This window comes from Taurulus bubalis (assembly GCF_910589615.1).
Source record: "Taurulus bubalis genome assembly, chromosome: 14".
In the NCBI taxonomy this organism is placed as follows: Eukaryota; Metazoa; Chordata; class Actinopteri; order Perciformes; family Cottidae; genus Taurulus; species Taurulus bubalis.
The window spans coordinates 7066480-7092699 of record NC_136602.1 but is presented as its reverse complement, the minus strand read 5'-3'; the positions used below and the strand labels follow the sequence as shown (position 1 = coordinate 7092699).

Genomic DNA, 26220 nt, shown 5'->3' with positions numbered 1-26220 from the left:
ATACTTATCACACAACCATTTACATACAGGTTTAAGCCATCTACAGCAACAATAAAAACTATTTACTTAAATCAGAAATTTTTACTCAACTAATATTTCACACACCGACGTCCAGCAGGAGGTCTTTAAATTATTGGCACACAGTTGTATGGCGAGCAACCTGATGTGCTTTCAGTGGGGCGTCACCGGCACAGACTAACCCCGTCAGCTAAATAATACCTCATGCTGTTTAATGTCCGGCAATGTTCGAGCTTAATCATGTTAGGTTACTTGGTTATGCAGCTAATAGTGCGACGAAGAGCCAGATCTGGTCATGATTTCCTCACTTAGCAAAGACAACAGTAAAAGGGGACACAGTAGGATTATATTTGATCCAGTTGAAAATCTGTCACACTTCATGCTGTGGATACACTGATTATACCCACCCATCTAAATGTAAAAATCGATATTTTAATGCATGTGTTTTTTTAGTAGCTTTTTTTCTTTTTTTCGAGAGCATCTCAGTTTCTAATCAGCAAATGTCGACTGCCAAGTGCAGTTGAACGCTTCGGGAAAAGCTTGCAAGTAAGAATTTTAATTATGTTTTCAAAGAAATGTTTATAACAACAAAAGTGACATCAGCTGTAAATTAGCGATGAAAGAATTAACCAATTAATCGGTCAACAGAAAATGTATCGTCGTCAACAATTTAATAATCGTTTGATATACATTGCCTTGCAATAGTGTTAACCCCCCTTGGTTTCTATTATTTATTTCACTTTCATTTGTGTGATTTCATGAAAATCCAAATGAAAACCCATTTAAATTCATACACATTCACACCTAAATGACACAATTTAGACACATCCAGAGAAACATTAATCTGTGTCCTTGTTCATCTGTCTTCAGAAAAGGCCACACTCCTTAAAAAAAAAATATGGAAGAGGTGACTCAGTGAGTCAACGAGTCTACTTGAACAGGACTAAGGCACTGAAAACTGCATACACACAAACACATGGAAAACATACAAGTATGGATGTCCCGCAGGCTGCCATTTCTGGCTGTCATTCCAGCTGAGCACTGAGGCAGAAGGACAGAGAGAGAGGGAGACAGGCGGGTGGGAAAGAAAGGGTGGAGAAGGTTGGGGGTGGTGACACAATGAAGGCTCACTGGGAGACATGAAGCAGATGGTGCAAATGAGGCTGAGGTCTTTAATGAACTACTGCACTGCCGAGGCAGAGAGGAGAGGAGCTCTAACAGAACTACTGCCAAAAAACTAAACAAAAGTCAACACTGTCAAGGTCTTATTTTAATGGCCGATTCCACCTAACAAGGTAATGTTAAAAATCCTCAAAAAATCTAAACTGTTTTGATTTTGTTAACACAATTTCTATGTTCACATTCCTGTGGACAGTTGTTTTGAGCGAGAATACTGAGCACAGCTGCTTTCAGTGGCTGAGGATGACAAAGAGAGAGAGAGAGAGAGAGCAGAAAAAGAAACGAGGGAAGCCAAAGGGATGATAAAGTGGATAGAACGAGTCGGTGACTTTGTTAATACATTGAAGCAGACAGGACAGAGTTAAGCTCAGGACTGGTTTTGCCTGTGCAGCGAAAGGTCGCAGCATGTGCTCACGACTGAGCTAGCTTCCTTATTCCTGGGCTGACAGAAAGACTTCCTCCGTACACCTGTCGATCAAAGTTTGAACCTCCTGGGCTATAAGGTCAGACATACATGCAAACATACATACGCTCGTACATATAGCGACAAAGAATCACGGCATATACCAGAAACTGGGTCAATTAATTGTACTGGGGACATTCGCAGCAAGCACTAAGACCCCTTGCTGTTTCTGATGCTACGTGGCTAGTCTCCGTCATTGCCATCATCTTTGTTGCCGTGGTAATGAGGGTTCTCTAATGGCAGGCCAGGGTCAGCTGCGGGTCAGTCAGCAGGGGAGTAAGTCCCTCATAGTTAGCAACAACAGCCACTGCCCTCCCATCGCCATCTATCAAGGGAGGTGTGTATGAAATATGAAACATTAGACAGTAACATTGCCCCAGATATTTTTAAGAAGTCTTAAATAAGAGGAAATTAAAACATATTACCAATTGCATCAGCAGAGCAGATATGTGCCAACACCACAATGTCCTTAAGGAAGCCACAGAATCATTAGCGACACCAAAGCTGATGTACTTTCTTACACTATTAACATTTATAGCAATGTTTTTTGTATTCTTAATCAAAAAAATTTAGAGGACCTAGGAAAATAAGCTTTTCATTATACGGAGTAACTCTCTGTTATCTGTGCATATGACAATACAAATATCTTGAATATTAGAAAGAGAATCTGGATTGTCATTTGAGATGTTTATGTTTAATCTTTAAACATCCAAAATGTCCCACCCCACAGACAGCTCCATTTTGTTTAATAAATTATTGATCATTTAAGTAATACATTTGTCCTGAAAACCCATATCACTTGTTTAAAACTTGCTTTGAAGGAAAACAGGTTAATATTTTATTATCTTTTAACATTTAAAGTAATCAGAGTTGTCTAAAGACCAGTATTTGGACTTTGCAGCATATTTCAAAAGCACTTTTTTTTTTCTTTTTAGATCAAGCATTTCTGAAGAGGACAGATGATGGAAACGAAGATAGTGGCGAAGAAGGATGGAGAGAGCAGAGAGATGGGGGAGTGATGATAGGAAGGAGACGAGGGCAGAGAATAATAGTCTGTGTCTACATTTGAATACAGACACACACATATTTAACATCTATGTTTCTGAGGCTACATCAGCCACGGTCCAAAGAAACCAAAGTGAGGCACAAGACCAGATGACTCCAGGGCGATATCATCTGGATAACAACAACCATACTTATGGCTAACGTCAAAATAACATCTCTCTGCTCTGCTAAAGTTCATGCACTTGCAAAAGCCTTTATTCTACAAACCCCACCAAGGCAAAGGCAGACCATTCACACATGTGTTACGTGCTGCAAAAATATAGTTAATCATATCAGGTGATGTGGGACAGTCAGCCAGCACCACATCAAACAGAAGCACCACATTCTCACGCGTTGTGAAATGCACGAATGCCATTAGCTCCAGTAAAAGAAGGAATAAGAGAGACATTATATCAAGATGTTTAAATGTTGCTGCTCTGGAGGTGCTCGAAGGAAAAAAATGTCTGTCGTGAAAATAATCAAGAGGAAGTTAACTTAATAAACGCCCCACTTTGACTGTTTCTGCTCTTTCAAATAGACAGAAAATGAAATTTAAGAGAGTAAAAAAAAAAAAGTGGGCTATTACTCCAAAAGGTATGACCTCTGAAGTGTGTATGTGCGTCTGTGTATGAACTCAGAGATACTGACAAAACTCTCATATGCAGACACACACTTTCACGCACAGCTCAGAATCATTCTAGGCTGCGCTCCCAGCGCTAACCTCAAGTCAACAAACACACATGGAACTCAGCAGAGAGAGAGAAAGAGACGCAGCGAGGAGAGGCCAGTGGTTATTATGCTTGGACCGAGGTTCTGCGCGGTTGTATTCTGAAGTGCGGACTGGGCCTGGTTACGGACACAATGTGCACCGCAAAACGTCTCTTTAATTGGACCGAAGTGAAACGAAGTCCAGATGGCTTTAATAGACGATATTCGCTTGAGGGACACATTCCAATTTGTCTCTCTCTCCATCTACGTCCAGCTCTCTCGCTCAGACACATTTTCCTCGTCCGAACTTTATTTTCACATCGCTAACTCCCATTCTTTACCCGCCCTTACCCCTTCACACACACCTAACTTTGCCCTTAGCTATACTGCTGCGACCATCATTTCTGAAGCATCTCGGTGTCTTCGCCATCATTACATATGTCTCTCATACTCTTTTATGAATCTTTACAAATGGCATTCCAAAAGGTTTTGAAAGTCCTAAATATACAAAATGCAATGTGGAATTTTAAGTAATATCAACACACAATGAATAATGTGTGAGACCTAAATATAAAATGATGCCATGGAATGTAGCCCTCTGGACAGTAGGATTCATACCATAAATGTCCTACAACCAGTTGTTTCTTTTCAGGGTCAGGGTAACTGGATGATACATCTTACCAGTAGGACACGTCCAGAGGGTGAAAACAGCGCCTCGAGATGAGGTCTGCAAAGACGGACTCGGTCTCACGACACGCCGTACCGTTACCAATGACAACCTTGGCACAGCTAGTGTGGACAAGAGGACGGGCAGAAGGACAAAGAGGATTATATTAGATAAATAGATATATTTATTGTCATATGCACAGTTAACAGAGTTATTTCATACAATGAAAAGCTTATTATGCTAGGTCCTCCTTCCACACAGAATTACAATAACTTAAAATGTAAAGGTAAAAATGTGCATTAAAATTAAGAATTAAGAATACAAAAAAAGTGCTATAATGCTAATAGTAAAAGAAAATGTATAAAATAAGGGACCGAAATATGAGAACAGTATTGCACAATTTCACTGAGTGTTTAAAGTGCATTATGCATTGTTGCAAATATTCAAGTACAGTCGTGACATGAAGTCACCGTAGCAGCCGTTCACAGTTTAACAACCATAAACATGCAGTTAGGTTTACAATTCTCTTTGCCTGTTTTAATATTATGTTCACTGATGCAACAGAAAACAGACATGAGTTATTACTGCTGCTACATGCATGCCAACAGGAAAGTTACTGTAATAAAACATTGATTAATACAATACAAATATCCATTAATGCTACATTTTCTGACCCTGTACTTAACTCAACTTAAACATGACCTTTTTAGACACAAGCAGCAGTACCTGTATTTGATCATGAGGTGGCGCAGTTTCTCTGCTTCTCTTTGCTGGTCTCTACCATGCAGGTACACAACGTCAGTATGAATAATCTGACCTGAGAGCAGGGAGATGAAGACAGAGGGAGACGACAAAATGTTGCTGATAAAGTACTATGTTTATGTCTCTGCACTGTATGTTGTCTAAAGAAGAAACAATGCCCGAAACAAATCTAATGATTTATGAACTCAACATCTTTCCTGTCTTAAGCCTCTGCAGGAAGTCCAGCACTTGACCGTTAGCTGCTTCCTCAGGAGAAGGACTGCAGCTTCGACCAGAAGTCACGTGAGCTAGAAAACATCAAACCTGTGACCACACCCTGCTGGGCCTTACACTCAAATAAACCTGTGTCTGTCTGTTTTAAGTGCCTCAGCATTACTTGTGACCACACAGTCAGTCAACCAGAGGGTGGGACCTGCCCTGCGCAGTGTGAAGCCACACCCACTGAGACACATGCTGTGACATACAGTAGAGCACAGCAGACATATAAAAACACACATGCACATGTGCACGCTAACACATAATCCACTCACCAGGGTCATGCCAACTGGCATCGAGTCTCCGACATGCACACAAACACTCAAATGTAGGCCATTAGGCATGAATCTGCAGTAGATAAATGATCTACTCTCTTTGAAGTTGTGACTACAGTTACAGAAAAATACTGTTGGTGAAATACAAGTGGACTGTTCCTAAAAATCTTTTGTTAATGCTTATTGAATGTATCAACGACCAATAACAGTATGAATAGAAGGGAATACTAATGAGGAAAAAAAGTAGAGCTTAATTTGCATATATTTGTAATACTCCTTTTGGATCAACATAGTGACACAGGATACGTCCGTGTTTGCTGTCAACCACAATGGATCAGCAGGCATCATCTAATGTGACGCTGCTGCCATCCTGTGACTATATGCTCTATGATTTCTAAAGCTTTAAAAAGAAAAGAAAAAAAGTCTAATAAAGAAATTGCAATATTGTCAATGGGTATGGTCTTACAAGGATTAGAGCCCAAACTAGATGCAAAAGCAGGTGGAATACACATGAGTTTAATACACTTTGTGGTCACTTACTAGTCGGAGAGAGAACTGCCAGTTTACAGCCATGTCTAAAGCCAGGGTCCACCCCTATGATGACACAGCCCCTTACTGGACACACCAACAGGCGCTGCCGGATGTTTCGCACAAACATGGCGATGGACTCCTTCTCTGCTGCACTGGTCAGCTTCGTCCTAAAGAGACAGGAGAGAGAAATATGGAGGACGATAGGTAGAGGAGTGGGGGCAGATATGAACAAAAAAGTGGAAAAAGGAAAGAAAGAGGAGAGGTATGGGGAAGGAGAGGGAAATAGGGACACAGTGTAAATTAATAAGTGGTTATCAAAGAAAAGAAAACCCTAAGAGCACACACACACTCAAAATACCTGTAACTCCTCGTGAGGAAAGGCAGAATAAGCCTTTTATAAGAGTCCTCTACGGCACTCTTGAGGATTGCACGAAGCTCTTCATTTGCAAACGTCCTCGGCCTCCACCTGCATTAAAGGGAGAAAGGTTGTTTTGTTAGGGGCCATTTCCACTGATTAATTATATTTATAGAATGAAATGTCACTTCTGCCAACAAACACTCTCCCTCTCATGAGAAAAAAATGTCACCCATCCCATCTCACACAAACAAAAACACCAGTGTTGCACATATGGTGTAATATTAACAGACCATTCCTTTAAAACAAGACAGCCTCAGAATAACTAAATATAAATATATCATTTTAACCTTAATTTATAAAAGATAAATTGACTGAGGACATGTATCAACAATTTCCAACTCTAATTTCACAATGTATTTGTGCATACCAGATAACAAATGCCAAGTTTATATGTTATTTACATTTTTTCAATTTAAAATTCAAATGAATATTAAAGAGCGATTAAAACTAAATGATGTCGCAGTACGAATTAATAATCTCTTATTTCAATCCTCATTTCTTTAAATTGTAATTTGTGGAGATCTTTTTTTTTTAAACCATTTCAATTGTTATTTCTCAACGTAAAAATGTATTGCGTCTCTGACCTGGTGTTGATGCACCACCTAGTGAAGTCATTCTTCACCTCGTCGGGAACGTTCACCTTCACTGTCAAAATCTTCAGACTCTCACCTCGGTTAATAGCCAGGGTCTGTACAAAAACACACACAAACATTCCCTGTCTAATGCAATACAACAAACTGTATAAACAGTGCACATGAACGCGGAGAGGATATGTAGGTTTTACATTTGAAGTTTGCTTGTGCAATTGTAAAAACAGGTATATTTGATTTCTTTGCAGTTTTGTGTTTTACGTTGAATACTTTTAATTAAAATGTAATTTGTGCACGTAGGCTTTTCTTCTTCTTGGGGTTAGACAATGCAAAATGTATATAAAAAACATTTAAAAACCCAAAACCTCCACACAAAGCCGTAATCTGTTAACTCTCCACAGACAGGCGTGTAAAAGTGATGAGCCTAGGAGTATATCCTGTGGCCAGGCCTGTTGTGTTGTGTGCTGGTTCCCCCCTCAGAGGAACTGTTACATGCTGTTAAGCAAACTGTAGTAAGTGTCTGACCTTTTCAGTGGGGAATCTTTAGCCCGCCACAGAACAGGGCCAAGAAACAAAACGTCAATCTGGAAACCAAGCGGAAGAAGCAATCTGACAAATGCCACCACTACGCCACCATCAGCGCTGAGACCGCAAGGCCTTCCCCCACCCGCACCCACACACGTGGTGCCACAACCATTACCACTCAGCAGCATCCTCGGATGAGCTGAACCCATATGCACCACACACACACACACAAATAAAAATATAAAAACACAGCTAATGGCATGGCAGAGGCAAGAATTAATGCAGCGAGCTTGCTTGAATTATGATAAAAGTTAGATTTCTCTTCTGTTGGCATGTTCCTGCCCTGGGCTGACATGCCGACTGTGATGAGATTTCTCAAACAATCTTCATCAAAGCACTGTTTAACATGCTGTTGAAGCAAGGCAGAAAAACACTTTCTTTGAACATCTGGGTAAGCTTATGAGTGACATTGAAGCAGTAAATACAAATTGGCCCATCCTAAATCGGTGTTTTCAGAGTTCAACGTTCAAAGTTTTTAATGGATGACATACAACAAATAATTGTCATGCATTACAGGCCGATTCCTACATGTTCTACACCTGTTTGTTGAATGTGGGGTTGGACACGTATTATAAAAAATAAAAAACTCTACGCGTATCAACTGAATAATACAAATGTTTTCGGAAAATAAGAAAAATGGCACTAGTTAAAAGTTTCGGACCAAAAAAACGATCTATTTTGCTGAAAATCAAAAATCCAAACTTGTGCTTCCCGTAATTTCACAATCAAAAAAAACTTAAAAGGAGACTTCCCTTTACCCACTTGCCAAACCTCAACTGTGGTGAATGCAACTATGCTCCACCAAAATACAAAATATGTGGCTGTCTCCAACAGTTGTGCATTCTGTGTCCTTGCTCTGTTTTCCTTGGTAGCTTGGCCACAGTCCCCGCTGATGACAAATAACCTAGCGTCTGTATGTCGTCTTTCTGCCCGTGTTAGGTCACTGGTGGGAGACAGAGGGTGATCTCAGAGGAAGGGTGATGTGAGACAGAGTGAAAAGCTTGTGTTTGTGTGTTAGATGGGCCAGGAGTGACATATGGCCAAGTGCTGGCCAAACCCTGACGAGACCAGACAGAACATCTTTCCTAGACGGCCCTTCGTCCGTCCACCCGCCCCCGAGGGTGGGCAGTCAGCCAACGACCATCCTCTCTCTATCCATCTCCTTGTCTCTCTCACCCTTTCTTTGGAAGAATACTATCAACACATCCATCCATCCGACATATCAAGAATGCACAAAAAGATACACACGTACCGACACACACAGATTCACAGCACGTTGAACACGTTGACCTGGCTGACACACATGGGACACACTGCACAAAAACAGCAGTAAACAGATCTACGGCGGGTTAATACACATTTTCCATTTTGAAATTCCATACTCTTCCTGACTCACATTTCCAGACCTCTCTGTAGATTTGACATCCAAGTACAACTAGCTACTTTATTATGTGAATAAATGGTTTCAAATCCAACTGTTAACATGTATGTCAAATAAAATATTATACTGCGTAGGAACCCAGAGATTGCCTTTAATTATAGTTAAGCCTTATCTGTAAGTTAAAAAACTAAAAAAGGGAAATGAGATTATATTCCTGATAAACAATGAGAACTGGTGAAGCATACATTTAGTGAATATTATTCTTTAGACCGTGCGGTTCCAGATAAATATTGACTGTAACTATCAATGAGCATAAGTCACCACAGGGGATCATGGCCCAGCGCGATACACTGGTCTTTTACACAAACACACTGGCTGCTCAGGGAGAACTCCGTATTCTGTCCCTTTTACACCGTCTTATTAGATCCAAAAACAAACACAACCCAGCACGGAGTCGAAAGGTCTTTGATGGAAGAACAAACATCAGCTCAGAATGAGGAAGGAGAGAGGAAACACATCTCAATTAACACCTACTGTACTTCATAGTTTAAAATGTGGCTTTACCAAATGTGTTAGTATTTATTTTATTGTCTCAGTTGTAAATATTTACCATGTGTACAAATGACCAATTACCATGAGTACGAAGGTAAGAAGGCAGAAGGGGATTAAACAGAGCCCCAATTAAAATAGTTAAATAACTAAGTCACAAACATGTACATTTTCCATGGGAGCTTTCTTCTTAAAATATAGATCATTGTTAATATGATGTGTAAAAAAATATGACTGCTATTTGTTGTTGTACAATCTCTGAATAATTTGCCATGTTTTATAATATATTGAACCAACGGTAGTTATCTTCTTTGCAAACACTAAAACTAAGTGTTTGTGTATGTGAGTGAGAATACAAACAAACTTGGTTTTCTCCAGCTGTCCATCAAAACATAAGTGTTCAATTGATGAAACAGTTCCATTTACCAACGCTCCTCTGCAGGCAAGCCCCACTCTGAAGCGCTAAACTACCATTTGATCACAACACAAATCGAATTAAAAATAGCCCACTTCACATTCAACAAATCCGCCTTGGCACACTGAAGAGCGTACCGGCTGCTAATAGCTATAAGGTAAATGTGAAGCCTCGGAAGAAGACCTCAAATCAAATCTGACAGAATTAAATCTGAGCTAAGCATCTCAAGTGCATATGTCAAATGGCTTTAAGACATACCAGAGCTTTGTATACAGTAACTTTAGAGAAGGAAGGAAACAGTTACATAATTCTACATCCAGGGTACTTTTTTATTCCATAACTCTTCATAATGTGTTTTTGGGGATGAAAAAAAATGATCGCTTCACTGATATTTTTTTTATAATCAAACCAAATTGAAAAATACTAAACATTCTCAGGTTTCTGCTCCGAGTTTTTCTATTTCTTATGCGATTGTATAAATAAATATCCTTGGTCTTTGGATGGTTGGTGAGACAAAACGAAAGTTACGAAGGTAACTACGGTTCTATGAATCCTGTATGACCGCCAGAGGCAGTGTTTTCACACTGGATATCTTCCCTCTTGCACTTGCGCAGTTCGAGTACGTATACCAAAAATGTCACGTGTGACCTCGGATGAGTCCCCAGCCGGGTATAACTTCCGGCCTCATCCTGAGATCATGTCCTGCGGAATCTTCTCGCGAAACCAAGAGATTCCGAGTGACCAAGAACTCATCCAGGATTCATACAACCGTAGTTACCTTCGTAACTTTCGTTCTATTTCATCCTTACTGACCGCCATAGGCAGTGTTTTCACACTGGATGACTTATACCAACAAAGTCACGAGGAATGTACAGGAACCTACCTTGTGTGACTCAGGCAGAGGAATGTGGACGAAGAACCGCACCCAATGGGTTTTGGGGTGGCAACGTTCACTCTGTAGTATCTGGTAAATGTGCTCGGTGATGCCCATGAGGCCGCCGCACATATATCCTCCATGGACACACCTCTCAGGGTTGCCCATGACGTGGAGACACTCTTGGTAGAATGGCCCCTTACTCCGGGTGGTAGCGCCGGCCGTTCGCCTTGTATGCACAGGCAATGGCTTCCACTATCCAGCGGGACAGGCGCTGTTTTGACAGGGCACAGCCCTTCCTAGGTCCCCCATAGCAGACAAAAAGCTGCTCCGACCGCCGTATACCTGCGGTGGCCTCGACATAGGCTCTGAGGACCCGCACTGAGCACAGTAGCCCTGACCTCTCCTCTCCCAATGGAGGGTTAAACTGTGCGAGCTGGATAGGTTGGTTGAGGTGCGAGCGTGTCAGCACCTTTGGAAGAAATGCTGCATTAGGCCATAGTGTAACACCGAGCCATCTGAGTTCCACCTCAAACAGGGTTCACTCACCGACAGGGCGTGTAACTCGCCTACCCGCTTTGCCGACGTGATGGCAAGGAGAAAGACGGTCTTTGCTGACAGCCATCGCAGCTCTGCCTCTGTTGTGGGTTCAAAGGGAGGTGAGCATAGGGCGTCCAGTACCACGGACAGGTCCCATGGAGGGGCCCTCGGGGTGCTCGGAGGTCGCAGTCGCTGAGCCCCCCTCAAGAAGAGGGACACCAGCTTGTGGCTCCCCACAGTGCCGTTGTCGATCCTAGCATGCTGCCATGAGATAGCAGCTACGTAAACCCTCAGGGTAGAGGGAGACCGGCCCCTATCTAGGAGGGACTGCAGAAACTCGAGTACAGTAGGCACAGGGCACTGTACTGGGTCTTCGTTGTGAACCCCGCACCAGTCGGAAAACAGCCTCCATCTACACTCGTACTGTAGACGGGTAGATGGCGCTCTGGCATTTAGAATCGTCGTCCTGACTGGTTCTGTGCAGCTGGTCGGGCCCTGCAACGGCCAGGCCCATAGGTGAAGGCGCCTGGGGTCGGGATGCCAGATCCGACCTCCTAGCTGCGATAGGAGATCCTTCCTGTCGGGGAGGCGCCATGGCGTCCCGCGACAGAGTCTGTGCAGCAGAGGGAACCAAGTCCTGGTGGGCCATAAGGGGGCCACCAGCACCAGCCTGTGGCCCTGCTGAAGAACCCTGAGGAGCGTTGGCAAGATCAGGGCAATTGGGGGGAAAGCATAAAGAAAGCCCTCCGGCCACGAATGAGCCAGGGCATCTTGACCCAGAGGACTGGTCTTCTCTACCAGGGAGAACCACCGGGGGCAGTGGGTCGATCTCTCTGAGGCAAAGAGATCCACCTCTGCTCTGCCGAAGAGGCCCCAGATGCTGTGCACAACCTCTGGGTGAAGCCGCCACTCCCCTGGTGGAGGCTTGTGACGGGAGAGGGAATCTGCAATCTGGTTCCGCTCTCCTGGTAAATACATTGCCCGAAGGCTGGTCAGGCGAGGGGCTGCCCAGGTCAGAAGGGCACGGGAAACCCATAGCAATCCTGCAGACCTGATGCCCCTTGATGATTTATGTGGAACACGGTCGAAGTATTGTCCGACCGAACAAGTACATGTTTTCCTCTCAAATGTGGAAGGAAATGTCTGAGCGCTAGGTGCACAGCCTGTAGCTCCAGGACATTGATATGTTCCCTACGGTCTTGAGCGGGCCACTGCCCCCGAGCAGTCCTGCTCGGCCACACTGCACCCCACCCTGATAGGCAGGCATCTGTCGTGACGGCCTCCCGACGGGATGGGATCACGCCCATGGGAACGCCTCCTGACTCTTACTGTCCTGTGCCTGTGGCACCCGACGTCCAAGTGAAGGCTGTTCAGCCATCTCTGCAAGGGGCGCAGTGACAGCAAGCTCAAGGGAACGACAGCTGAGGCAGCTGTCAATTTGCCTAAGAGGCGAAGAAAGAGGATGTAGGGCAACCCCCTCGGAAGGGGGCAGGCGGAGGATGCTGTCCACACGCTAGGGCGACGGACAGGCTCTCATAGTGGCCGCGTCTAGAGCTAGACCGATGGAGGTTATGCTCTGAGAAGGGCTTAGAGAGCTCTTCTCCATGTTTACCCTGAAGCCCCACAGGGCCACATGAGAGAGAAGGCGAGCAGTGTCCTCTGCTGCCTGGTCTGAACGGCCTGCACAGTTCGCTGAATCGCCTGCAGAGCAGCTGAGCCGAAAAGCTCCCCGGGTTCGACTGGGAGAGTACGGAGGGTCCGCCTACAAGCCTCTGACAGGGGTGACTGCGCCAGCCAAACCTGGTGGCGGGTCTGAACCAGGGTCGACATCATGCGCCCGAGTTCCCTTGACATGAGTGCAAACGCCTGCAGTGAAGCGTCACTGAGGCTCGTGGCAGTAGTCTCGAAGGTAGCCTGCTGCAGAGAAACTGAGAAGGCAAGCATAAGATGAGAGAGGGAATTGCCAATACGGCCCATGCGTGCTGCCATGTTGTAAGCTTGGCAAAGCAGGTCGTCCGTGATCCGACATTGGAGTCGAGGACACCCGGCGTCCGGCCTCAGAGTCTCCCTCAGGGGAAACTATGAGAGACACAATAGTAGGCTCGACGGGTGGCATGTGCTCTAGGCCACATCTTGCCGCCTCCTGCATGGACGCCAGGGTTCGGGCATCTGCCGAGAGACGGGAGTGAGCCTTGGGGTTCCTCCAACATGCGTGCAACTCCCTCAGATATTCCTCTGAGGGAGGAACAGAAAAGGTGGCAGGGGCAGGAACGCGCCTGAAGAAAGCACTAGCCGGTGCGGGTTCCGGCTGCTTTAAGTCCAGTTGCAGGTGTGCCAGTGCCATGCGAATGACGGACCCCCTGGAGTCGTCGACTGGCCCCTCCAAAAGGAGTATCGGCTGAGGAATGGGAACCAGGCCCGGAAGAATGGGAGGCCTGCCCGTCACTGTATTCAGTGAAAAAATTGCCGGACGCTGTCAACGAGACAATGTCCTCCTCTAGGACCGGTTCCTCTAGGACCGGCTCGGCCAGGGGTGGATCTGATGCCCTAGTCCCCCCCGCACTAGGGTGGAGGGTCAGGAGAAGAGACTTCATCTGAGCTAGCTCGGCAGTCAGCAGCTCCACCCTAGAAGTCAACCTTCCGGATTTAGCTCTCCTGGGGGGGGCCCTGCGGCCCCCGAGAGCCGGCGTTTGACCCGAGTCTGTTGGGCTGGATCCGGCTGTCCTGACGGGGGAAGGTCACCCCCACCCATCAGGCGTTCCACCTCAGCCAATCTAGCGACCCTCACTGCGTAAGGCATAATGCCGCAATTCATGCATGGGTCCGCCGAGAGACCCTCCCTTAGGTGCTCGAGGCCCAGACAGGAGGGGCAAAGTTCATGGCCGTCTTCAGGCTGGAGGGGAGCCAAACAGGTCCCACAACCGGCAAGGTTAAACATGACCGTGACTCAATGTTCTACCAGTAGCTCCAGCGCCTCTTCTAGAGCACCGAGCTAGTGGTAAAGAAAAGAAAAAAAGGAAGCACCGTCCTGTGGCAACAGGTCAGGCACAGTCTGTCTAGGAGAGGGGAGCGCAGCGCTCTCTTCACTAGTCCAGCAGCTGTGTTCCTCGGTTTCCTCCAGTAAGCTTCAGTGCTTTCTTCAGAGCACTGTGCTACTGTGGAGACAGGCCGGCACTGTCTGTCTTCTTCCCACCATCACCGACAGTGTTATTGACGGCGTTGACAACGATGTTGACGATGATGCTTTGGTGAGTCAACTGCCTAGTTCTGCTAATAGCCCTAGCTGTGGTAATCCTGCTGCCACCGACCAAAGCACTGTTGGCTTGCTGACAGATGACCCGGCTCTCTCGCCTAATGGCGTGTTCACTCCAAAACAGTTGCGAATTTTCGCAACGCCACTTCGCCTATATCGCGCCGCAGGTGAAAAATTCGCTCTATGTGGTTAATCCGTTTTTTCGCAACCATAGCAACCGTCACTGGGGAAAGGGGGCGGGGCTTATCTCTGTCTTGAAATCATTTACTATTTCCTTCATCCACCAGGTAAATAACCACTAGTTCTGCTTTATACTTGTTGAGGAAGTCCCACACAAGTCGGAACATCAACCACACCGTGTCTGGGTTCAAAATATTATTCGTAGTCGCACACAGCTCGACTCCTCTAGGACGAGTGTCTGAATGAAGCCGCTTCCAGCGCTCCTTCAGCGGACCAGCAGTTTGATTCAGTAACGGCAGTGATGCCGGGCGGAGCTTCTCAACGCTGATTGGCTTTCGCAACTCCGCGTCGGGCGAATTATTCGCTGGAGTTGAAATATTTCAACGCCGGCGAAAAAGCGGATTTGCGAATATTCGCAACGCCGTTTCGCCTCTATCGCGACGCCCAGCGAAAAATCCGCTTTTTCGCAACCTAACGCGTCTGTGCATTGACTTAACATGTAATCTGGACGCGCGAATATTTCGCAACTGTTTTGGTGTGAACACGGCATAAGAAGCTCACTGCCGAGGAGCGATGTGCGATCGTCCGAAAAGGTCCCATACAAATTAGTGTGCTAGAATTCCCCAAAAATCAAGAGGGGCGGAGATTCATCCGAGGTCACACGTGACATTTTTGGTATACGTACTCGAACTGCGCAAGCGCAAGAAGGAAGATATCCAGTGTGAAAACACTGCCTCTGGCGGTCAGTAAGGATGAAATAGAACAAGCAATTTGATAACATCCCCAGGAGCATTTTATTGACCAAACCATTAATGATTGTCAGATTAACTGAAAATGCATTAGCATTAAATGCAGCCCCATACTTTTTTAATTCCCAAAATGTATTTAATGCAGACAATGAGTGATGTTTCATCCTTCTTTAGCCTTATTATGGTCTTTATATAAAAATAAATGTCTTTGTACATTGTCTAATCAATTAAAATCTGTAAAATTCAAGATGTTTCCCTTTTTTTAAAACTAAAACATTATTAATTAACTAGCTTCTGTTGTCTGCCACCACATTATTTTCTATCTACTGGTGAACTTGCAATGTAACTGTAAAACCTTTCTATCCCTCCCTTCATAAAATGCCCCGTCCTTTTCCTTTAACAAAACCACCGGCGCAGAGGCTTAATAAAATGTGCTAAAGCAAACGGGCAAGTGTGTCCTCACACACATGCCTCCTGTCAAAACACATCTCCCACCTGCTCCCCCTTCGCGACAACTTGACGGCTAGAAAAGGTTCATTTTAGCCGGAATCCGACAGCTAGCAGGGTCACGGCAGCCTGTGGATTAACGCTCCATGACAAAGGCGAGTCATCGAATTAAAGGCCTCTCATACACAGGAGAGAAGAAGGGAAAAGGGGAGGTGTGGAGAGGAGGGCTGAGCTTTAGTCAGAAAAAGAAGGAGGGAGGCAGAGCGAAGCACGAGAGTGACGGACGCACCTCAACGTCGCTCATCTGTTCATTCTCTCCCTCCCTTCACCCCCTCTCCCCATCCCTACGTCCGCCTGTGGGCCCAGCAGCAGTAGCTGTCACTACAGGAGAGCGCCTGTCAATCAAAGCCTCCTAATCCAATGGCATGTCAGCAGGGGACATGTCACATATGTTAAGAAGAGAGAATGAGGGGACTTGCAGGGTGTGCTTGTGTGTGAGCAAGTGTGTGCGCATGAATGTATGTTTATAGAATTGTATGACTGTAGGGCAGAGCGCGGTTGCCAGAGAGTGTGGTGTGGCAGAGAGGCAGCGTCTGATGGAAGCTGTGGTGACACATGAGGCCCGGGACCAACTCTGAGTAACCCACTAGTCACTAGAGGGACAGCCGAGGAGGCAGAGCAGGGCACAGGAGGGGTACATTTGGAGGCACAGACAAGGCTAACTGCGACTGACATGGCTAGCATTCAGAAGCGGCACTGTTGAAGCAGACAGAAATGACACAAACACAAACAGATGGTGTGCATTTGTCTCTCTCTCTGTGTGTGTGTGTGTGTGTGTGTGTGTGTGTGTGTGTGTGTGTGTGTGTGTGTGTGTGTGTGTGTGTGTCAGTCAATGCAAAAAAACACAATACAGGTAAATGACCTTCAGAATGGTTCAGAATGCTTGATTAGTTTTTCATGTGTATTCATTTTATATATCTTTTATTAAAGCGGTGATATTATTTGTCGCCCTAGTTATACCATAATGGCCTGTTGGCATTTTGTAGCAATAGCCAAAGGTTCGGGAGAGACATTCATAACAAGAACACCAGGGTTAACTCTTCAGCTTAATAACAAAAACCCACCCTCCAGTGTTATTACAAAATTCTAGGTATCGTGAAATTCCCAAGTATGAGTACCAAAAAAACGTTAACCTGTTTTGCGGACCACAGCTCTACTTCAGGAAGGAAGGAAAGAAGGAACCGTAAACTGGTCTGTCTTGCTACCTGATGGGGCTGGATGCGGTGGATGCTGCAGGTGAAGTCAACGTAGATGTGGAACTTGTCAATGTCCTTGTTTTTGTTGTGCTGGGCCCCTGGTTTATTGTGGCCTTCCGCAGACTTCTGCTCTTTTTCTTTCAGCGCCGACTTGGACACAGAAGACTGGATGGTTACATTTCTTCTCTCACACCTGATGCAGCAAGAGAGAAACAGAGGGAGAGAGTGAAGGAGGGAGTACTGTATCATTATCAATGTAGCAGGTACAAGATACTCTGGAACCAATATCAATGTAACACAGACCACTGTGGAAATGAAAATCAAACCTCACAAAAATTAAGAAACGGTACGTGCATGTGTTCTCACAATGTTTTCACGTAGGTGAGTGTATCAGGGTCTTTGGCTATCATATCAGCCAAGATGTGCTCCACACCTGTAGCTACTTCTTCCATCGATGACAGACCTGACACACAAAAATACACACATACCATATTCAATAACAGTCCCTTTGTGGACCTTTAATGAGTTCCATAAAATATCAGAGCAAACATAATTTCAACAATATTATGGTTTTTGTTTAATGTCTGAAAAGATGTTGGGTGCATGTGTGTTCATGTCTTACCTTCAGTACCAGGTTTTACCCATGCACTTAAATTCAGAGTATGCGGTGAGTCCATGAGTGCAGAGGCGGCCGCCTCAAGGCCGAGTGCTTTGGCTCTGCGAGCCTTCGTTAGCTTACTGCCTTTCTTATAAGGAGAATACTACACACAAAGACAGAAGCACAGGACTGAGATGACTGGTAAGAATAGGCGTAAGAGCCACATACTGTGCAGAATATTGCAACCAGGCATTACAAAATGGTAGATATTGCTTTAGCATAGAAATGTGATTCTGACCACATGATCCAGTTCGTCAGCTGATCGGCAGCTCCTCAGAGTTTGTTCCAGCTCAGCTGTCAAAATCCCGTCTTTTTTCAGGGTCTGAACCACAGACTGGGTCTTCTTGGCTAGAGAGCTGAGGAAACACACGCACATACACAAGTAAACAAAAAGAAAAAGAGAAACTGATGATATATAAACAGAGAAAAATGATTACAGACACACAAACAAAATTAAGTGACACACAAGTACCCAAGTAAAACAATCATAAACATGCGATACTGTTTCAGGCCTCATAGCTTGACCACTAGCACCATCTAGTGGCCAATGTCAGAAATGCCTGCCCAGCTCATTTGAAAGCATTTCACAGTTACACCTTGACGGAAACCTTCAGGCTCACGTTAGATATCTGAAGAGGGATTTCCCCTTTCAGCAAGATACCGACCCAAAGCATACATCCAAATCAACAAATGCATGGCTTCACCAGAAGAAGATTAAAGTTTTGGAATGGCCCAGCCAGAGCCCAGACCTGAATCCATTTGAACATCTGTGGGGTGATCTGAAGAGGGCTGTGCACAGGAGATGCCCTCGCAATCTGACAGATTTGGAGCGCTTTTGCAAAGAAGAGTTGGAAAATATTGCCACATCAAGATGTGCCATGCAAATAGACTCCTACTCAAAAAGACTGAGTGCTGTAATAATATAAAAGGTGCTTCAACAAAGTATTTGTTTTAGGGTGTGCCTTTTTAAGCAACCAGGTTATTGTAAGTTTTTTTTATTTCACAAAAACCTGGTATTTTAACAGGTGTATAGACTTTATATATCCACTGTATATGTTAGACTGTACCTAAATGTGCATCTGAATGCATTGTATGAGTGCTGGCAAGCATAGGGGATATGGTGTGTTAGTTTCTTTTATTTGCGTTTAATTTAAGACGCTTCATTTGCCTACCATAGCTCCTCATATATCAGCTGGACGTCTCGGACGGCATCGGCGTCCATATGGTTAATCAGCTCTTTGCGATAGCGCACCATGAATGGCACCGTGTTCTCCTCACGAAGCAGCCCAATGACATTTACACACACCCATCGCTCCACGCATGTCAGGGTGGATAGCAGCTGAGGGGAGGGACATATGCACATATTCAAACAGTTAATCTATAGTATATACACAAATAGTGAGGTAGGCAGAAAGACACTGCCCATATAACCACAAATGATTTAAAACTGTTTGTTCATTGTTAATATCTAGAAAGTAACACATTATCCACGCATAAAACACACCAAAAACTCCATTAATACCTCTATTAAATCCCAGCTCATATCGAGTTCATTCCTTCCAGTGTTCGTTTCCGGTAAAGCAGTTGATTGTCCCAAGCAGGCCCCACTGGTCTTCTGTTTCTTTTGACAGGGCTCACCAAATGTGAAATCCTCCTCCACTTCCTCTTTCTTTGCTCTAAGCCCAGCTAGTGACGACCCCTCGCCTGCCTGATGGGCATCTGACGCAGCAAATGACACCCTCTACAAGAAAAAGCCAAGACAAAGAGAAAAACATACGGGGAAAGATATTAAAAATAAGATTTACATAATAATAGAGATTAGTGATGGCATATGTACTATGTTGAGTCAGCTATAGATGAAAGAGAGTTTTGCCGTCTATGTAAAGTTAGCGAGAATAATAGGACTTATTCAATTGTATGTGTAATAGTTCAGGAACACTGCTATATTCTAAATTCAGTCATACACTACCTTTATGTAAATTACACTAACAAACTGGCAGCATTGCCAACACTACATCATCTTGTGAGAGTGTACGCAGATATGCTACTACTACCACAATGGTTGTGAGTCTTACCTCCGACTTCATTCTGGTACTTGACCCACTCTCTTTGGCCTTCTCTCCTCCCGGATGGTCCGTTTGTTTTTCTTCTTTATTTTCTGCAGCCGTACAATCTTTTTTCCCTTCGTCCATATTTTTCCTCTTCACTCCAGACAACACCGGTGCACTAGGATCCTTCAGAATTTTAGGGACCCGTGTTTTTCGCTCTGCTGCAGGTTTGCGTGGTGCCCTTGGTTTAGGAACTTTTGGCACTTTAGGAGCTTTAGGTTGTTTGGGTGCTTTTGGCTCCTTTGGTTTCATAGTTCTCTTGGCAGCGACTTTCTTCTCCCCGGCTGCTGCAGGAGCTTTGGCCGCCCTGCCTGGGGCTTTTTTTTTGGGCTCTGTCGGCCTCCATTCATCACTATCCTCATCACTACTGATTATCTGGGGAGATGACCTGATGGCAGAGTAAGAACAAACATGGAAAATCATAAAATTCCAATACTAGAATAGGAGTTGGCTCTTTCCGCTACAATTAGTATGTCTTCCCCGGGTTAACCTGCACCCCTTCAACACTATAAACTAGCTAGTGTCTCTAGTAGATTAGTTATAGAAAAATTAACTCGACACCGTGGGGTAAAATCATTAACATCAAGAACATTTATTCTTCGAAGAAGGAGCAGAGTCAGAATTACAACATGCTTAGACAAATTGCGTATCCTAGACTGCTCCACGAATGAGCGAAGAACTACCTTCTTAAATAGAGATGGTTATCAATACACAGAGGCCCACATGACAGAGGCCTGTCATGGCCATAGTCACAAGACAACAAGTATCCATTTGTTCCCATAACAGAGACATACTGATACTTCTGTCTCAAGACGCGCCAATTAGTGTGTAAGTTTTAACATTGGAGAGAGTTCAATGAAAAGTCACTGGCCTTAAATAGGACATACAATGAATGAACCTACTATGTGATTCTGAATGTAACATTAAAACAGTACTTAATCAAGAGTAAATAAGTTGTTCTTCCAACAATTAGTTACATATTCTTATCTGCATATGTAAGTATGTGTCAAAAACAGCCTGTTGTTGCAGAAATTGAATGAAAAACCCTTACGAGTCGGAGTCCATGTCTCTGTTTTCTACAACTTTGGCAGTTGTTCAGGGTCTTCGCATTATCTGTGAGAAAATGGTTTGAGTTAGCGTTAGCTGGCGTTACACAAAGCTGTACCGTTGAGGCTCAGGTGTACGGCGTTAAGTTATCCACAGTTGTTAGCCAACTCTACAATACGTCGTCAGCTAGCACTGACAGTTGCACAGAAAGCAGGCACACTGTATCTGTTTACATTTAATTTTCTTAAGCAGACAAGAGCTCGAAAGCGTTTGCTAGCTATCAAACGCCAAGCTTATGTTCACTTTAGTCGTTAGTTTAAATTTGGCGCTCCACTCTGACGCTGGCAAAGTTAGCATGCTAAATGTCACAAATCGTGGCACAGACGTGTGTGTCACTATCTTTCAACAGAGCGGGAGGTGTAGGAAACATTTGTGCATCCATACCGTTAAAAATGCTCAATTAATGTGTGGGTATTCCTTTGGAAATCGTAGCTAGTGCAGCAGTGATGCCTGCTTCCTGCAACAGTACGGGCTCAACCGGGTTCAACCAATCACATGCAACGTTTTCTTCCTCTTCGGTTGGCAAGTGAGTTTACAAGAACCTCTACCGCCCCCACTGGACTGGAGTGTACTGCAGTAGGTTGGCTAATTCAAATGTCCTTTTTTGTTTCACGCTGATGATTCGAGAGGCTTTGAGACTATTCTAATTGTGATTTCAAAATCAGCACCTCAATCTGTCCATTCTGTAAATTATATACAAGAGGGCAGGGAAACTTTGGTAAATGTCAAACTAAACTATATGTAGGCTGGTTCTGTTTGACTGTTTTTAACTTAGTGTAAATTCCCATGTCTCGCCCTGATCTCACTACATCACCATGTCCCCCACTGCACTCTCACTTCCTTATATCAGCCACTGCTTCTCAAATGTCAGACTACCATTGTATCTCCATTTGATACTGAAAATGACAGTCAAAACTAATTAAAAAAATATGCGCTTAATAATATTAATAAACAGATAGATTGAACCAATCAAATATCAAATATTTGGGAGATGGGAATTGCTTTAATTGAGGAGAAGCTATAGCAAAATATGTATTAGCTTTGTTTTAATAAGTGTAGATCATTGGATTATTTCAGTTGACCTAACAAGCTTGCAGTATACAGTACATGGGCACATAATTGACATTGAGTGGCAAGACGGCATGATCCCAGGAGATCTCTAAACAGAATGTGATGATATTTATTTTAAATGTGTATAAAAGATATTAATGAATAATAATATATAAGATAATGACAATGACTGTCCAAATGCTGGTCTGCTGGAGATTGTGGGACTTAAGAATTCAGCCAGGGGTTATGATTGGGGGAGAACTTGAAATGAAAAAAGGAATACTGCTCATACCAAATCACCAATCACGTCTAATACTAACAAGATTGATACAGTATTTATTTATAATGTATTATATTCAATAATATGCATGGTACAGTTTTTTCCATTTTTTGTAGTCCTACTAATGCAATATATTCCCTAATCATTACTGTATCATTACCATGAAATGGTCTGTCAACAAATATTTAATTGTTTACCAATTTAGACAACGTGGATATAAAAAGGTAATGTACTGTCTCAACCAGTTTCATGATTGCTACCGATTGTCTACCTGGTAACAGTTGATGCTGTACACATGAGGAACCAATCAGAAATTCAGTTTGGAAAAAATGCAGTTCTGGCTGTCCGTGTGGGTTTTCCCCTCACTGTAGCTTTCAGTTCCTTGTCTCTCCTCAGCCTTTAAGGTAGAAGAGCTCACTGAATTCTGTCATTGATATTCCTGAAACAACTTGCAACTTGACCTGAATTAAGGTACTTCATGTGAATGTCCTTACTGTGATTGTATATTTGTGTTTTGTTTCAGCAGCATCATATGTGTTTCATGTATTTACCTATGTGTGGTTTTTTTTCAGGTTTGTGTTTGTGTTAAAATGTCAGACCCCGAGATCTCAAACCAGCCTCTGCTGGCAAATGGCAACCAGGCAGCCAATGCACAGCGGTAAGGATGTGTATGTTTATCTATCTCTATGGGGTCCCAACACATGGGAGCCAAAAGCTGGTCCCCACAAAGTTAGTAACCATTCAGAAAAAGAGTTTCCTATTTTTGTATTGTATCAAGTTTGTATTGGTGGGGCCAAACATAACATTGAATATTCATGTTGTAACCTATTTATAACTAAGAAGTTATGCTTCAATTTAAAAGTAACCATTAATGTAAATAATTTGCTCTTCTTTAATGGAAGGGATCCACCTGTCAGCTGTTGGGTTAAATGTATATTTATTATACTCTATTGCAATCAATCAGCAGACTCTTGAAACTTTGTTGACATGGGATATCCATCACAGTGAATGTCTGTCAGCACGAACAAAAAGATTAGAAAACAACAATAATGGAACAGCTTAAAGCCCCTTGAGGCAAATTAGTATTTTTTTATAAATTGGGTGATATAAACAGAATTGACTTGAAACATTTACTGTGATAAAAGCTGATTTATTTTCAAATAGTACAAAAAATATTGGAAACCAATAGCTTTGTGTAAATCAAGGAAATCGCATTTAAAAACTCATGGATATACTTTTTTCGCAAAAAAAAAGGAGAAGAAGAACAGGCTACAGCCCTTTAAATGGGTTGTAATTCTACCAAAAGTCTGTGGATTTTCCTTATGGAATTGTCTCATTTTATTCCATGAATTGTGTTTTCATGCGCACTATCTTCAATAAAAAAAATATATAATTATTCGACCACAAGACTGTATTTAACTTGTTTAACATCAGTTCAGTACAAAATAGAGATCAGTTAGCTGAGATTTAAAAGCGGTCTCAGAGAGGACAATGGCATTTTAAGTAATGGGAATTTCCAACCGAGGAAAAGGAAAAACAAGTCATTAACTTTCATTAAGGGGTCTGCTTAGCAACAACGGATTTCATCTCTCAGCTAATGGTGACGTATACCGTTTATACGGAAAAACACCACGGTTGAAGTTCCTGTTTCAATAAAATGCCGTGAATCTCAGAACTCTACATTTATTCCTCATATTTGCATTTTTCTGCTCCCTCGCTTTCATATCGATCTCTTTCTCCAACATAAAGATTTAGTCCATATGACCTCCTTGTTAGTGGAAGATATTGATTAGCAGTGAGTGTCTTTTTCCCCTTTTTATAAAAATCATCATTAGAAAGACGGCATTGATTCTTGAACAACAACGCCCTGTCACATTAAAGGCTTTTTCTTCACGTACTGTCTGTACTTCTTTGTTTCTGTTTCTGATTGAACTTAAATGAGTGAATGTCCAACATGTCCTCCAAATTAAATGTTTCTCCACTCTACTCTCCTCCCTCCTCCCTCCTCTTGCTCTCCAGTGGCCGCTCCTCCCGGGCCTATAAGGTGGCAGGTCTGACCCTGCTGGCCTCGGTCCTGATTGTGGGCCAGGCGCTGACCGTCTACTTCGTCTTCAGCCAGAAGGGCGACATCAAATCTCTGCGGGAGCAGAGCAACCACCTGGACTCAGAGATGACGAAGTCAAGAGCTGGTGAGGTTACATTTAACAAAATCCGGTTGAACCTGATCTGAAGTCTGATGGGACTTTCTAGAAGTTGTATGTTTGTCTGAAGGATGAATAAAAGGGAAAAAAGGGTTACTTCCTTATAAGAAAATAAATATCCCAGTCCATGTCCTAAATAAATCATGTCTCTGACGATGGACAGCATAGCAGGTATCTTTGGGTTAATCTTCAAGCTAGACTGGATCTAAGATTACAATCTAACTTTCAGTTCCTCCTGTTGTTGTTTTTCTTCCTTCTGCCTCTCACACGGTTTCTCTTTGTGTCTGTAGTTGCCGTGCCCATGCGGATGTCCATGAACGCCTTGCCCATCATGAATCTCTCTCTGGACGAGGTAAAAATGAATGTACAAGAAGACATACTAAACATGTTTGATATTGATCCCCTGCATTTGTTTTGTAAAGCAGGACATTTAAAATACTTTTCATTGATCTCCAACCGATCTTTGGTGTTTCTCTTTCTACATTTTTGTTGTTGCATATTTTCCGATAAAGATGATATCATCTGAGAAGCTAAGAAGGCTTGAAGATGCGGTCTTCATCTTTTTCTCAGTTTTCTGTTTTCTTTTACTGATTGTATTACAGGAGGCTTGGACCAAAGACAAAGAACAAACTGGTATGTTCTTTCTATATATACTATATTCATATACACACACACGCGCACACACACACACACACACATTTAACTCCTCTCCTCCTATCTCGTCTCTCAGTCCCTCAGCAGGCCACTGTCTGCCAGCAGGAGGCGGCCGGCACGAAGCCTGTGCAGGTGCCAGGCTTCCGTCCGGCCTGTGACGAGCGCGGCCTCTACCAGGCCCAGCAGTGCTTTTTGGATCAATGCTGGTGTGTGAACCCGGCCGACGGGCAGCAGCTCCAAGGATCCCTGACCAAAGGACGGGCCCATTGCGGCGCGTCTGTGCTCACTGGCGCAGGTAGAAAATCCACGGCCCACCACTTACGTGCAGTTCTGAACCAGTTTTTCATGTTGTATTTAAGTTTTTTGTTCAATCAAAGAAGTTCTATTTCCCCTTCAGTGTGTCATTATGGGGGCTGAGTTTCATGGATATATGCTGGATTTCACCAAGGAACAAGAAGTTATTGTTTAGTGTAGATCCAAGAATTGTTGTCACCCAATCACTTTTTGTGGTTTGATGCAGTTTCAAAATGTATAAACATTTATATTGATAAAACAATGATTATTTCTGAACTTTTATTTGAGCTACAATACCGTTGACAGTGAAGTTTTTGTCTTTGTAGGGAGACTGGCTCTGCTGGCTCTGCCTGATGCTGCCTGATGCTGCGGTGAGTATACATCTGGAGTTCCTCTACTTGTATCCATACATTAATATCTGTGAGCATTGCTGTATGTAGGAAGTTATCATATGCCGCAGTAGTTTCAACGTAGATTAATTCTGTCCTATCAAGAAGTGATACTTTCTACTGCTTACCTTCTCCTTTTTGTTTTCAGTTTCTCTTTCCTGGGTAATTGAAGTTGATGACATCTCCTCCAGACACAAGCAACAGTTCAACTCCAAATCATGACATGTTGCATATTCATCAACTTCTAATTCTCTTTATATCTTTAGTACTTGATAAGCATGTAAGATTTTATATACTGCTGATAAATAAATACAAATTATAGTCATTTATCTGCTTTCCA

At 43.5% G+C, this 26220-nt stretch overlaps 2 protein-coding genes across 2 annotated transcripts in view; one reads left to right on the top strand and one right to left on the bottom strand.

Annotated features, from left to right (window-relative positions):
- Positions 1-20970, bottom strand: part of srbd1 (S1 RNA binding domain 1) — a gene marked incomplete at its 5' end in the record, with an annotated part of 52314 nt that extends 31344 nt beyond the window's left edge. The window contains 13 exons of the mRNA XM_079229468.1: positions 4094-4201; positions 4806-4896; positions 5912-6069; positions 6261-6368; positions 6905-7008; positions 17149-17332; positions 17506-17602; positions 17762-17900; positions 18036-18153; positions 18970-19136; positions 19320-19538; positions 19873-20293; positions 20957-20970. Coding sequence (XP_079085594.1) covers positions 4094-4201; positions 4806-4896; positions 5912-6069; positions 6261-6368; positions 6905-7008; positions 17149-17332; positions 17506-17602; positions 17762-17900; positions 18036-18153; positions 18970-19136; positions 19320-19538; positions 19873-20293; positions 20957-20970 — 1928 coding nt within the window. The remainder of the gene's footprint in view (positions 1-4093; positions 4202-4805; positions 4897-5911; positions 6070-6260; positions 6369-6904; positions 7009-17148; positions 17333-17505; positions 17603-17761; positions 17901-18035; positions 18154-18969; positions 19137-19319; positions 19539-19872; positions 20294-20956) is intronic.
- Positions 20971-22721: 1751 nt separating this feature from the next.
- Positions 22722-26207, top strand: cd74b (CD74 molecule, major histocompatibility complex, class II invariant chain b). Its single transcript, XM_079230129.1, has 8 exons — positions 22722-22813; positions 22915-23000; positions 24362-24531; positions 24834-24895; positions 25146-25176; positions 25274-25492; positions 25818-25862; positions 26029-26207. Exons 2-7 carry the CDS (start codon positions 22933-22935, stop codon positions 25853-25855), a joined length of 588 nt encoding a protein of 195 aa, XP_079086255.1. The 5' UTR covers positions 22722-22813; positions 22915-22932; the 3' UTR covers positions 25856-25862; positions 26029-26207.
- The last annotated feature ends 13 nt before the right edge of the window (positions 26208-26220 follow it).

Bases quoted from the DNA above. Each gene is read 5' to 3' on its own strand.
- cd74b (XM_079230129.1), top strand. From the start codon at position 22,933: ATGTCAGACCCCGAGATCTCAAACCAGCCTCTGCTGGCAAATGGCAAC. The intron at 24,896-25,145 runs GTAAAAATGAAT...ATTGTATTACAG, and splicing joins TGAATCTCTCTCTGGACGAG to GAGGCTTGGACCAAAGACAA. The intron at 25,177-25,273 runs GTATGTTCTTTC...CTCGTCTCTCAG, and splicing joins CAAAGACAAAGAACAAACTG to TCCCTCAGCAGGCCACTGTC.